General features: G+C 46.7%; 1 protein-coding gene across 3 annotated transcripts in view; it reads right to left on the bottom strand.

Moving 5' to 3' along the window:
• LOC137545197 (uncharacterized) overlaps positions 1 to 13988 on the bottom strand; it is an 82366-nt gene that overhangs the window by 51623 nt on the left and 16755 nt on the right. For all 3 annotated transcript variants that reach the window (XM_068266321.1, XM_068266323.1, XM_068266322.1), the window contains exons 2-5: positions 9902 to 9941; positions 8301 to 8343; positions 6903 to 7211; positions 1829 to 2125 (exon numbers count right to left, since the gene is read on the bottom strand). In XM_068266321.1, the coding sequence (XP_068122422.1) occupies positions 1829 to 2125; positions 6903 to 7211; positions 8301 to 8343; positions 9902 to 9941 (689 nt within the window). The remainder of the gene's footprint in view (positions 1 to 1828; positions 2126 to 6902; positions 7212 to 8300; positions 8344 to 9901; positions 9942 to 13988) is intronic.

Raw genomic sequence — 13988 nt, 5'->3', positions numbered from 1 at the left:
ATTGTGCCCGTGAAACGCGTTGTGATTATGTTCGTGGAGTATGTGAATAAATTGTCTTTGTCTCAAGCGACAGCATCGAGTCTATTTTTGAGTGGCCGGTCCACCGCCGCCACCCGAATATTTTAAACATTTTAGCATATTTTATCCTTTTGGCGCCTCTGTACATCTACATGTAGAAGAAAGTTCAAGTCCTACATTCAGTGAAATATTGCAAAATAAACCACAAAAAGTATGTTAGATCCACTATCTAGACTAGAGAGCTTCACAAACTTCACACCACCATCATGAGTACTGGTGAAACCATTCCCACAGTATATTCAACACATGGAGGAAGGGAGCTTTACATGCAAGAGAGGAGCTGCTGTACATGGAAGCAGAGCCGGGACAAGGTCCTCCAGCACCCAAGGCTGAGACACCAAAGTGCGCCCCTCCATCCCTGCCACCCCAGCCATTACACACTGATTGCTATTAGACTAAGAGCCGCCACAGGGCCCACAACCTCCCCAACACCTTAATATCTAGTTATCTGGCTTGCAGTCACTGCTATGTATCCCCTTTTCTTATTTCTTTCTGCTTAAAACACAATTAGGAATGACAGCTGAATGAATTGTGCGCCCCCTCCTACACTGCGCCCTGAGGCTGGAGCCTCTCCAGCCTATGCCTCGGCCCGGCCCTGCATGGAAGTTATACCCGGAGGAGGATACAATTGGACGGAGAGCCATAAGGAAATTGGTCTGGGAATGGACAAAGTATCAACCTGGCCTTGAATACAGCAGCAACCTCTCAAAATAACTACAACACAGTAATCTGATCTGGGAACACAAGCTGAGAAGGCAGTGTGTAGTTCTAAGGAGGAGCTAAAGGGAAAGAGGTTCAGAACTTTGGAGCTTAGAGGGCATAGACCCAACTCGGCTTAGAAGGTAGAAACTAAGGAGATAAAAAAAAGGAACAGTGAATCCAAGAGGTCACACGGAGGAACTAGGCACTTTGAAGCTCAGAGAAGTTAGAAATTTAGAGGTTTGTAGGAGGGAAGGATGGAGGGGGGGGGGGGGGGATAGAAGTCCAGAGGGCAGAGCTGGGAGGTTAGAAAAGGAGCTAGGAACACAGAAGTTCTTAGAGAGATGCAAGAAACTGGGAATAAGGGGTTAGGAATACCATAGCTGTAATCAAGAGATGGGGAACTGAGGAGCTCAGAGGGAGGGGCTGGTAACTGAAATGTTCAGAGGGACAGGTTGGGAACTGAAGAGCTCAGAGGGAGGGCCTGGGAACTGAGGAGCTCAGAGGGTGGAGCTGTGACAGAGGAGCTTAGAGGGAGGACCTGGAAATTGAGGATGTCAGAGGGAGGGGCTGTAAACTAAGGAGTTTAGAGGGAGTGGCTGGGAACTGAGGAGCTCAGAGGATGGGGCTGTAACTGAGGCATTCAGAGGGAGTAGCTGAGAGCTGAAGAATTCAGATGGAGTGGCTAAGAACTGAGGAGTTTAGAGGGAGGAGCTGTGTGAGAAGGAAGAGGTGCCTATGGCATATGCTATACCTGCACCCCTGTAGATACGCTGCTGATGAAGCATAACTTGAGTGATCTGGAATTCACACGGGTCCTGGAAACTGCAAAATGGCAGCTTCCATGAAACAAAATATTACTTTGAGAAGCCTCAAATGGCAGCTGCCATTTTGTGGTTTCCGGGACCCGTATGAATTCCAGATCTCTCAAGATATACACAGCTCAACAGCCAGAGAATGGCAGCTTCCATCTGAGGCTTCTCACACAGAAGAAGTGTAACAATAACAAATTCAATATATTTAATGACAGATTCCATGTATTCATGCTTACCGAGCACAGTGAGCTTTACACCCATGTACTGAGTCCTGTCATCCACCATGACCTCTGCTCGGTACAGCCCGGAGTCAGCCTTAGTCAGGTTACTGATGGTCAGTTGTCCAGTAATTTTATCAATAGCTGCTCTGCCTTTAAAATGATAATATCCAATATATTCTGATGGCTTCAGTTGTAAATCCACAAGTATATCAGTAGCCTTCCACCAGCTGATTTCCGAGGGGTCACCAGAATACTTTGGCTGTAGAGTGATGGAGCCTCCAGACTCTGTTTCCAGGACTTCTCTTGCCTGAGCTGCAGAGAGAGAGGAGAGAGGAGAGGTCACCAGAATGACTGACCAATACCAGAATATGGAGGACAGAGAGGAGGTCACTGGAGTCACACAGCACAAGTAGCAGAATATGGAGGACAGAGAGGAGGTCACTGGAGTCACACAGCACAAGTAGCAGAATGTGGAGGACAGAGAGGTGGTCACTGGAGTCACAGAGCATGAGTAGCAGAATGTGGAGGACAGAGAGGAGGTCACTGGAGTCACAGAGCATGAGTAGCAGAATGTGGAGAACAGAAAGGAGGTCACTGGAGTCACAGAGCATGAGTAGCAGAATGTGGAGAACAGAAAGGAGGTCACTGGAGTCACAGAGCACACGTAGCAGAATGTGGAGGACAGAGAGGAGGTCACTGGAGTCACAGAGCATGAGTAGCAGAATATGGAGGACAGAGAGGAGGTCACTGGAGTCACAGAGCATGAGTAGCAGAATATGGAGGACAGAGAGGAGGTCACTGGAATCACAGGGCATGAGTAGCAGAATATGGAGGACAGAGAACAGGTCACTGGAGTCACACAGCACGAGTAGCAGAATATGGAGGACAGAGAGGAGGTCACTGGAGTCACAGAGCACGAGTAGCAGAATATGGAGGACAGAGAGGAGGTCACTGGAGTCACAGAGCACAAGTAGCAGAATATGGAGGACAGAAAGGAGGTCACTGGAGTCACAGGGCACCAGTAGCAGAATATGGAGGACAGAGAGGAGGTCACTGGAGTCACAAAGCACAAGTAGCAGAATGTGGAGGACAGAGAGGAGGTCACTGGAGTCACAGCGCATGAGTAGCAGAATACGGAGGACAGAGAGGAGGTCACTGGAGTCACACAGCACAAGTAGCAGAATATGGAGGACAGAGAGGAGGTCACTGGAGTCACACAGCACAAGTAGCAGAATGTGGAGGACAGAGAGGAGGTCACTGGAGTCACACAGCACAAGTAGCAGAATGTGGAGGACAGAGAGGAGGTCACTGGAGTCACACAGCACAAGTAGCAGAATGTGGAGGACAGAGAGGAGGTCACTGGAGTCACAGAGCACGAGTAGCAGAATATGGAGGACAGAGAGGAGGCCACTGGAGTCACAGAGCACCAGTAGCAGAATGTGGAGGACAGAGAGGAGGTCACTGGAGTCACACAGCACAAGTAGCAGAATATGGAGGACAGAGAGGAGGTCACTGGAGTCACACAGCACAAGTAGCAGAATATGGAGGACAGAGATGAGGTCACTGGAGTCACACAGCACGAGTAGCAGAATATGGAGGACAGAGAGGAGGCCACTGGAGTCACAGAGCACCAGTAGCAGAATGTGGAGGACAGAGAGGAGGTCACTGGAGTCACAGAGCACAAGTAGCAGAATATGGAGGACAGAGAGGAGGTCACTGGAGTCACAGAGCATGAGTAGCAGAATATGGAGGACAGAGAGGAGGTCACTGGAGTCACACAGCACAAGTAGCAGAATGTGGAGGACAGAGAGGAGGTCACTGGAGTCACACAGCACGAGTAGCAGAATATGGAGGACAGAGAGGAGGTCACTGGAGTCACAGAGCACGAGTAGCAGAATATGGAGGACAGAGAGGAGGTCACTGGGAGTCACAGAGCACAAGTAGCAGAATGTGGAGGACAGAGAGGAGGTCACTGGAGTCACAGAGCACAAGTAGCAGAATGTGGAGGACAGAGAGGAGGTCACTGGAGTCACAGAGCACAAGTAGCAGAATATGGAGGACAGAGAGGAGGTCACTGGGAGTCACAGAGCACAAGTAGCAGAATGTGGAGGACAGAGAGGAGGTCACTGGAGTCACAGAGCACCAGTAGCAGAATGTGGAGGACAGAGAGGAGGTCACTGGAGTCACACAGCACGAGTAGCAGAATATGGAGGACAGAGAGGAGGTCACTGGAGTCACAGAGCACGAGTAGCAGAATATGGAGGACAGAGAGGAGGTCACTGGAGTCACAGAGCACAAGTAGCAGAATATGGAGGACAGAGAGGAGGTCACTGGAGTCACAGAGCACGAGTAGCAGAATATGGAGGACAGAGAGGAGGTCACTGGAGTCACAGAGCACAAGTAGCAGAATATGGAGGACAGAGAGGAGGTCACTGGAGTCACACAGCACAAGTAGCAGAATGTGGAGGACAGAGAGGAGGTCACTGGAGTCACAGAGCACAAGTAGCAGAATATGGAGGACAGAGAGGAGGTCACTGGAGTCACAGAGCACGAGTAGCAGAATATGGAGGACAGAGAGGAGGTCACTGGAGTCACAGAGCACAAGTAGCAGAATATGGAGGACAGAGAGGAGGTCACTGGAGTCACAGAGCACAAGTAGCAGAATGTGGAGGACAGAGAGGAGGTCACTGGAGTCACAGAGCACAAGTAGCAGAATGTGGAGGACAGAGAGGAGGTCACTGGAGTCACAGAGCACAAGTAGCAGAATGTGGAGGACAGAGAGGAGGTCACTGGAGTCACAGAGCACGAGTAGCAGAATATGGAGGACAGAGAGGAGGTCACTGGAGTCACACAGCACAAGTAGCAGAATATGGAGGACAGAGAGGAGGTCACTGGAGTCACAGAGCACAAGTAGCAGAATATGGAGGACAGAGAGGAGGTCACTGGAGTCACACAGCACAAGTAGCAGAATATGGAGGACAGAGAGGAGGTCACTGGAGTCACAGAGCACAAGTAGCAGAATATGGAGGACAGAGAGGAGGTCACTGGAGTCACAGAGCACAAGTAGCAGAATGTGGAGGACAGAGAGGAGGTCACTGGAGTCACAGAGCACAAGTAGCAGAATGTGGAGGACAGAGAGGAGGTCACTGGAGTCACAGAGCATGAGTAGCAGAATATGGAGGACAGAGAGGAGGTCACTGGAGTCACACAGCACAAGTAGCAGAATATGGAGGACAGAGAGGAGGTCACTGGAGTCACACAGCACAAGTAGCAGAATATGGAGGACAGAGAGGAGGTCACTGGAGTCACAGAGCACAAGTAGCAGAATGTGGAGGACAGAGAGGAGGTCACTGGAGTCACAGAGCACAAGTAGCAGAATGTGGAGGACAGAGAGGAGGTCACTGGAGTCACAGAGCATGAGTAGCAGAATATGGAGGACAGAGAGGAGGTCACTGGAGTCACACAGCACAAGTAGCAGAATGTGGAGGACAGAGAGGAGGTCACTGGAGTCACAGAGCATGAGTAGCAGAATATGGAGGACAGAGAGGAGGTCACTGGAGTCACACAGCACAAGTAGCAGAATATGGAGGACAGAGAGGAGGTCACTGGAGTCACAGAGCATGAGTAGCAGAATATGGAGGACAGAGAGGAGGTCACTGGAGTCACAGAGCACGAGTAGCAGAATGTGGAGGACAGAGAGGAGGTCACTGGAGTCACAGAGCACGAGTAGCAGAATATGGAGGACAGAGAGGAGGTCACTGGAGTCACACAGCACAAGTAGCAGAATGTGGAGGACAGAGAGGAGGTCACTGGAGTCACAGCGCATGAGTAGCAGAATATGGAGGTCAGAGAGGAGGTCACTGCAGTCACACAGCACGAGTAGCAGAATATGGAGGACAGAGAGGAGGTCACTGGAGTCACAGAGCACAAGTAGCAGAATATGGAGGACAGAGAGGAGGTCACTGGAGTCACAGCGCATGAGTAGCAGAATATGGAGGACAGAGAGGAGGTCACTGCAGTCACAGAGCACAAGTAGCAGAATGTGGAGGACAGAGAGGTGAGATTCTTGGAGCAAGTAATGTGAGAAGTAATAGATGTGTGAAGTTACATAGTTAGTTGGGTTGAAAAAAGACATACATCCATTGAGTTCAGCCAGAAAATAAGGTACTACGCTAGTCTGCACCATCACATATCTTAGTTGATCCAGAGGAACGAGAAAAACCCTTAGAAAAGCATGGTCCAATTATCTCTAAAAGCCAAGAAAGTGCCTTCCCTCCTTCAGATGTGTGACCTCCCACAAAGAATGAGACAGTCCACTGCTTGGTATTTATCCTGATCCTCCACTTGATACCTTCACAAAACACTGCTATGGTGCCAGCCGGTGTATATAAAATTCTTAAAAACAGTTTAAAAACAGAGGCAGTGTAAGTATTACTGGAAAAAGTTTTTACGCAAGCACTAAAAGGCCGATGCTTTTCCCGGGAACTTGCCCGCTTCTTTGGGTCAATCACAGTGCCACAATGGTCAGGCTTTCAAGCTGACTGAGGTACTTTAGTTTGAAAGCCAGACCAGTAAGGCACTGTGATTTGATTGACCTGATGAAGAGGGAAAATGTGTTGACCTTTTAGTGCTTGCGTAAAAACCTTTTTTTCAGTATTACTGGCTTATTCTTCAGGAGCGTTAAGACCAACACTGCCTCCCCTTTTTAAACTTTTTTTTAAAGAATTGTATATGCACTGGGTGCCTCCACCGCTCCACAACAGTGTTTTGTCCAGTTGTGATTTTAGTGGGGTTAGGGGAACACTGGAAGTGGGGGATGGTGTTCCAGTGTTCTTATTGTTTTTGGTCAGTTCATAAAGGTTTCCTTTTTAGAGCACTGTCCTACATGGGGTGTTACAACATTATTGCTAATTAATCACAGTAGCTCCTGCTTTTTTGTAGCTGGCAGTTAGTGCAGGTGAGGTTATCCTTACATATATATGCAGATCAGGTGGGATCGTGGAAACCATGGAATCAACATCAGAGTCAGGTAAGTAGAGTTTTTAGAACAAAGACATCACCCCTGTTGAGTATGTATTGGCCTACTTACGCAGCACAATGAGCCTCGTGTGGGTGACCAGAATCTTCTCACCCACCACCACCTCCGCCCTGTAGTACCCCGACTCAGCCTCGGTCAGGTCTCTTATGGTCAGGTATCCCCTAGAATGATCGATATCAGCATTGTCCTTGAGAAGAGAAAAAGCGGGATAAGAATAGTCTTGTTTCTGTGGCTTCAGCTGGATGTCCACGAGAATATGTCCATTCAGCCACCAGCTGATTCCAGCGGGGGATCCAGAGTACTTTGGCTGCAGTGTGACACTGTTTCCGGCCACTTTCTCTATAATGTCCACCGGAGGAGCTGCAGAAAGAGCAGAGAGAGGTCACAGGACTCAGGTGAGTATCTGCTGCCATTATATACTGTATGACCAGTCATTGTGCCCCTGACCACTGAGCAGGAGTAATATACGAGGGAAGGAATATTGGGAGCATGTCTATAGAACATCAAGCATGGACTTTATATGAATACCTGCGCTCCGTTCTGTACTCTATGTTAGACAGAGAGGTATAAGCTGAACTGATAATACTCAGGTCTCATACTCATGGGCGTAACAATAGGGGATGCAGCCCATGCGCCCACGGGGGGGGCCTGGGCCCTCCTCTGGGGCCCGCTCAGGGCCGTTTTGGGGGGCTGGAGGGGTTGCAGCATGAGGGGAAAGCTATGGGCACACTCGGCAGGGAGGGGGGGGGGCGATCGTGGTCCCTCCCGTCCCTCACCTCGGGCTCTGCGCTCCCCTCCAGCTTCAATAACCATACGTGTGCAGTGGCGGGCAGCGGCAGACAAACATACCTTCCGTGCGCTCCAGCATGGACGCTTCTCTCTCTAGCCTCTGACGCGACTTCCTGTATAAACAGGAAGTCGCGTCAGACACTAGAGAGAGAAGCGTCCGCGCTGGAGCGCACGAAGGTATGTAGCTGCACCTGCCTGCCACTGCACATGTATGGTTATTGAAGCTGGAGGGGAGCGCAGAGAGGAGAGCTCGAGGTGAGGGGCAGGGGGAACCGCTCCCCTCCCCGCCGAGTGTGCCCATAGCTTTCCCTTTGCGATCCCATCCAAAATTCTAGGAATAAAAAAAGAAACAAATGGAACCGCGGTGACTCTTTCTGTTAGTGCAATCTGCTTGTGCTGCATTTTTTTTCTATGTTTAGCTCCATCCACTTCTGAGTGAATCCCTGAAAAAATTCACATTTTCATTCAGGTTGACATCGAGAATATTTGGTCCAAGTTTGGTGACTGCAGCCATGGGAACATTTTAGCTGTCGATGTTATTGGGGCGTGTGGGGGCAGAAGGAATTACAGACACACAGCGTCTGACTCTGGAATTATTATTATAGATGTATATATTGTTATGCTGAAGACAAGATTTCTGATGGAAGGTCGGAGTCTTACCGGATGATGACGTCACCAAGTCGATGCAGATCAAGAAGTAAACCTGGGATAGAGAAGAGAGATGATCAGAGGAATCGTAGGACAATAATAACGGTATATCTAGATTACATATCTGTAATAGGCCCGCAGGCCTTTAACCACCCTGGCGTTCTATTAAGATCGCCAGGGCGGCTGCGGGAGGGGTTTTTTTAAATAAAAAAAAAAACTATTCCATGCAGCCACTAGAGGGCGCTCCGAAAGCGTAACTCTGATCTTAACAAGTTTCGCTTACCTCGTCGCCATAGCGACGAGCGGAGTGACGTCATGGACGTCAGCCGACGTCCTGACGTCAGCCGCCTCCGATCCAGCCCTTAGCGCTGGCCGGAACTGTTTGTTCTGGCTACGCTGGGCTCGGGCGGCTGGGGGGACCCTCTTTCGCCGCTGCACGAGGCGGATCGCCGCGATCAGGTAGCACACGCGGCTGGCAAAGTGCCGGCTGCGTGTGCTGCTTTTTATTTCATTAAAATCGGCCCAGCAGGGCCTGAGCGGCAGCCCGGTGGTAATGGACGAGCTGAGCTCGTCCATACCGCTAAGGAGGTTAAAGTGGAGCTGAACTCTTGCACAGGACAGAAGGAAAACAGAGAAATGCAGCCTGTATGTATTTAGAGAGTTTAGCCTATCCAACCCCCCCTCATGTGCGACTAATCACAAGTTGTAATTTGATCTCCCCGTGTCACATGACTGCCACAGTAGATAAGGCAGATAAGCTCATTTGAAAGCACAGGCTGTAAACAATATATCTGCTTCCATGAATCAGGAAGTAGAAGCTGTGCAGATTTATTTTAGGATTTGCATCAGGTGTAACAAAGAAATGGGTTTTTGTTTGGTTTTCTGTAAAGATTATTAAGCTGTTGTGTATCTTTTAGAGCAGAGAAGACTTCTGGGTACATATATGGAACGGGCTTATCAACAGATAAAACATACCACAACTTGGCTAACATGCTAGCTACGCACCGAGCGGCTTTACATTCATAGCTGCGGCTTCTAAGCTCTCAGAGCTGTTTGTGGTTTCCCAAGACAAAAAGAAAGGAAAGGTGAAGACATCTGGGCCCGTATGCAATTAACTTTTTCTCCTCAGTTTTCTCCTAGGTGATAATTTCACAACTTCAATAAAATGCTTTTTAAACAATCAGCAAGCAAGAGAATACTCAAAATATGTTTGACATTACTTTTGTACCTACGTTTTGGTACCTTTTTAGTTGAAAGGTGCTGAACAGTTATCTTAAAGAGAAGATGAAAAAATATCTCCTAGGAGAGAAAGTTAATTGCATTTGGGCCAAGGAACAGTACCAGATGGAAGGAGAAGAAGACAGTGAGAGGCCCATATGCAATTCTCCTAGGAGATACATTTCATCAACTAATTTTTCAGCATTTTACAATTGAAAAAGTACCCAAAAGTTGGTGAAAAAAGTACTTTTGAAATTTATTTTGAGCATTTTCTTGCTTGCTTGTGGCTTAAAAGGAATTTTATGGTAAGGACACACAGCGCAGGTGGTCCCATAGCAGGGACTGGCTTGTGCTCCGCCCCCCCCCCCCCTTCCAGTGGCCCCCAGGAATCTTACCGCTGTCACCACTCCTCTGCGCAGGGTACAGGATCGCCACCTACAGGAGAAAACACATCCCCGTCAGAATTTTCATATCACAGGACCCTGGCAGTAACACACTCCATTTGGGGATTAGGCGCTACAACAGGCAGTTCTACACATGATGTTAGTTTTATTTTCTGTACACATACACTGACCAGACGTCCCATTTTACCTGGGACACGTCCCAGGTTCAGGGTCCCCTGTCCCAGGCTGCAATGTGTCCCTGGTTATGTCCCACTTTTGGCCACCGGGTGTCCCAGCCGTGGGACTCTGTGGCCACATGAGGTAATGTTTGCCTCATTTACCGTTTGCGGATTCGGAGTAATCGTTTTCTGATGCAGTTCATATGTCAGAGGTAACGGTTGCTGCAGTTATTATTTGATGGTCATAGAGACTGCATTTGCTACTTTGGGGTTATTGTTGCAGCATTTGGCATTTTAGGGGCTCATGATTATTAAATGTTATGCTAATACTGTAGCATCAGCAGCTTCTGCAGATTACATGCACAATCTAATCCCACCATAGTTATAGTCTAATGTCCTACGATATTAATATGTATTTATATAGCACTGACATCTGAGGCGGCACTTTACAGAGAATGTAGTCATGTCCTTGGCGGAGCTCACAATCTAATCCTAGCATAGTCATAGTCTAATGTACTACCATATTATTATTATGCATTTATATAGCACTGACATCTGCTGCAGCACATTACAAAGTACATAGTCATGTCACTGACTGTCCTCAGAGGAGCTCACACTCTAATCCTACCATAGTCATAGTCTAATGTACTACCATATTATTATTATGTATTTATATATCACTGACATCTGCTGCAGCACATTACAGAGTACATAGTCATGTCACTGACTGTCCTCAGAGGAGCTCACACTCTAATCCTACCATAGTCATAGTCTAATGTCCTACCATATTATTATTATGTATTTATATAGCACTGACATCTTCTGCAGCACATTACAGAGTACATAGCCATGTCACTGACTGTCCTCGGAGGAGCTCACACTCTAATCCTACCATAGTCATAGTCTAATGTCCTACCATATTATTATTATGTATTTATATAGCACTGACATATTCTGCAGCACATTACAGAGTACATAGTCATGTCACTGACTGTCCTCAGAGGAGCTCACACTCTAATCCTACCATAGTCATAGCCTAATGTCCTACCATATTATTATTATGTATTTATATAGCACTGACATCTCCTGCAGCACTGTACACAGTACATAGTCATGTCACTGACTGTCCTCAGAGGAGCTCACACTCTAATCCTACCATAGTCATAGTCTAATGTCCTACCATATTATTATTATGTATTTATATAGCACTGACATATTCTGCAGCACATTACAGAGTACATAGTCATGTCACTGACTGTCATCAGAGGAGCTCACCATCTAATCCTACCATAGTCATAGTCTAATGTCCTACCATATTATTATTATGTATTTATATAGCACTGACATCTTCTGCAGCACATTACAGACTACATAGTCAGGTCACTGACTGTCCTCAGAGGAGCTCACACTCTAATCCTACCATAGTCATAGTCTAATGTCCTACCATATTATTATTATGTATTTATATAGCACTGACATATTCTGCAGCACATTACAGAGTACATAGTCATGTCACTGACTGTCCTCAGAGGAGCTCACCATCTAATCCTACCATAGTCATAGTTTAATGTCCTACCATATTATTATTATGTATTTATATAGCACTGACATCTTCTGCAGCACATTACAGAGTACATAGCCATGTCACTGACTGTCCTCGGAGGAGCTCACACTCTAATCCTACCATAGTCATAGTCTAATGTCCTACCATATTATTATTATGTATTTATATAGCACTGACATATTCTGCAGCACATTACAGAGTACATAGTCATGTCACTGACTGTCCTCAGAGGAGCTCACACTCTAATCCTACCATAGTCATAGCCTAATGTCCTACCATATTATTATTATGTATTTATATAGCACTGACATCTCCTGCAGCACTGTACAGAGTACATAGTCATGTCACTGACTGTCCTCAGAGGAGCTCACACTCTAATCCTACCATACTCATAGTCTAATGTCCTACCATATTATTATTATGTATTTATATCGCACTGACATCTCCTGCAGCATATTACAGAGTACATAGTCATGTCACTGACTGTCCTCAGAGGAGCTCACACTCTAATCCTACCATACTCATAGTCTAATGTCCTACCATATTATTACTATGTATTTATATAGCACTGACATCTTCTGCAGCACATTACAGAGTACATAGTCATGTCACTGACTGTCCTCAGAGGAGCTCACAATCTAATCCTACCATAGTTATAGTCTAATGTCCTACCATATTATTATTATGTATTTATATAGCACTGACATCTTCTGCAGCACATTACAGAGTACATAGTCATGTCACTGACTGTCCTCAGAGGAGCTCACAATCTAATCCTACCACAGTCATAGTCTAATGTCCTACCATATTATTATTATGTATTTATATAGCACTGACATCTTCTGCAGCACATTACAGAGTACATAGTCATGTCACTGACTGTCCTCAGAGGAGCTCACACTCTAATCCTACCATACTCATAGTCTAATGTCCTACCATATTATTACTATGTATTTATATAGCACTGACATCTTCTGCAGCACATTACAGAGTACATAGTCATGTCACTGACTGTCCTCAGAGGAGCTCACAATCTAATCCTACCATAGTTATAGTCTAATGTCCTACCATATTATTATTATGTATTTATATAGCACTGACATCTTCTGCAGCACATTACAGAGTACATAGTCATGTCACTGACTGTCCTCAGAGGAGCGCACAATCTAATCCTACCACAGTCATAGTCTAATGTCCTACCATATTATTATTATGTATTTATATAGCACTGACATCTTCTGCAGCACATTACAGAGTACATAGTCATGTCATGGACTGACATCCATGATGCAAATCTCCTATTTCACCACATCATTGTGCTTTTTCTTATGTGTCCGAGGAACATTGCCTAATTACCTTTAGGTAGAGTGACCATATTTTTGTGGGTCCAACCTGGGACGGGGAGGGGGGCGTGGGGGGGGGGTGGCGCCGCGGCGAAAAGTGGGGAGGACTGAGGAGCGCGCAGCGATGAAGACTGGGGGGGGGGGGGGGCGAAAAATGGGCGTGGTCATGACATTGTATGGGCGGAGCTAACGTAATGATGTAACAGCGAGGCATAAGAAACCAGTGTTTACGCCATGATGTGGACAAACGAGACTTTGCATCATGGGTGTGCAGAAACTGTGTGATGCTAATAGTATACCGTAACCACAAAACAGCAAACACAGCCATCTATGACCATTAAATAATAAATGCAGTAACAGTTACCCCGGACACCAGAAAATAAACGCAATAGGCAACATGTCAGCACAAAATAACCGCAATGCAGGCAACATGTCAGTACAAAATAAACGCAATGAAGGCAAACATGTCAGTACAAAATAACCGCAATGCGGGCAACATGTCAGTACAAAATAAACGCAATGCGGGCAACATGTCAGTACAAAATAAACGCAATGCGGACAACATGTCAGTACAAAATAAACGCAATGCGGGCAACATGTCAGTACAAAATAAACGCAATGCGGGCAACATGTCAGCACAAAATAAACGCAATGCGGGCAACATGTCAGTACAAAATAAACGCAATGCGGGCAACATGTCGGTACAAAATAAACGCAATGCGGGCAAACATTTCACCAGAAAAGAAACGCAATGCGGGCAAACATTTCCCCAGACAAGAAACGCACTGCGGGCAAACATTTCACCAGAAAAGAAACGCACTGCGGGCAAACATTTCACCAGAAGATAAACGCAATACAGGCAAACATTTCACCAGAAAAGAAACGCAATGCGGGCAAACATTTCACCAGACAAGAAACGCACTGCGGGCAAACATTTCACCAGAAAAGAAACGCACTGCGGGCAAACATTTCACCAGAAGATAAACGCAATACAGGCAAACATTTCACCAGAA

Source organism: Hyperolius riggenbachi, chromosome 2 (genome assembly GCF_040937935.1).
Source record: "Hyperolius riggenbachi isolate aHypRig1 chromosome 2, aHypRig1.pri, whole genome shotgun sequence".
Lineage (NCBI taxonomy): Eukaryota > Metazoa > Chordata > Amphibia > Anura > Hyperoliidae > Hyperolius > Hyperolius riggenbachi.
This window is presented reverse-complemented; position numbering and strand designations above follow the sequence as displayed.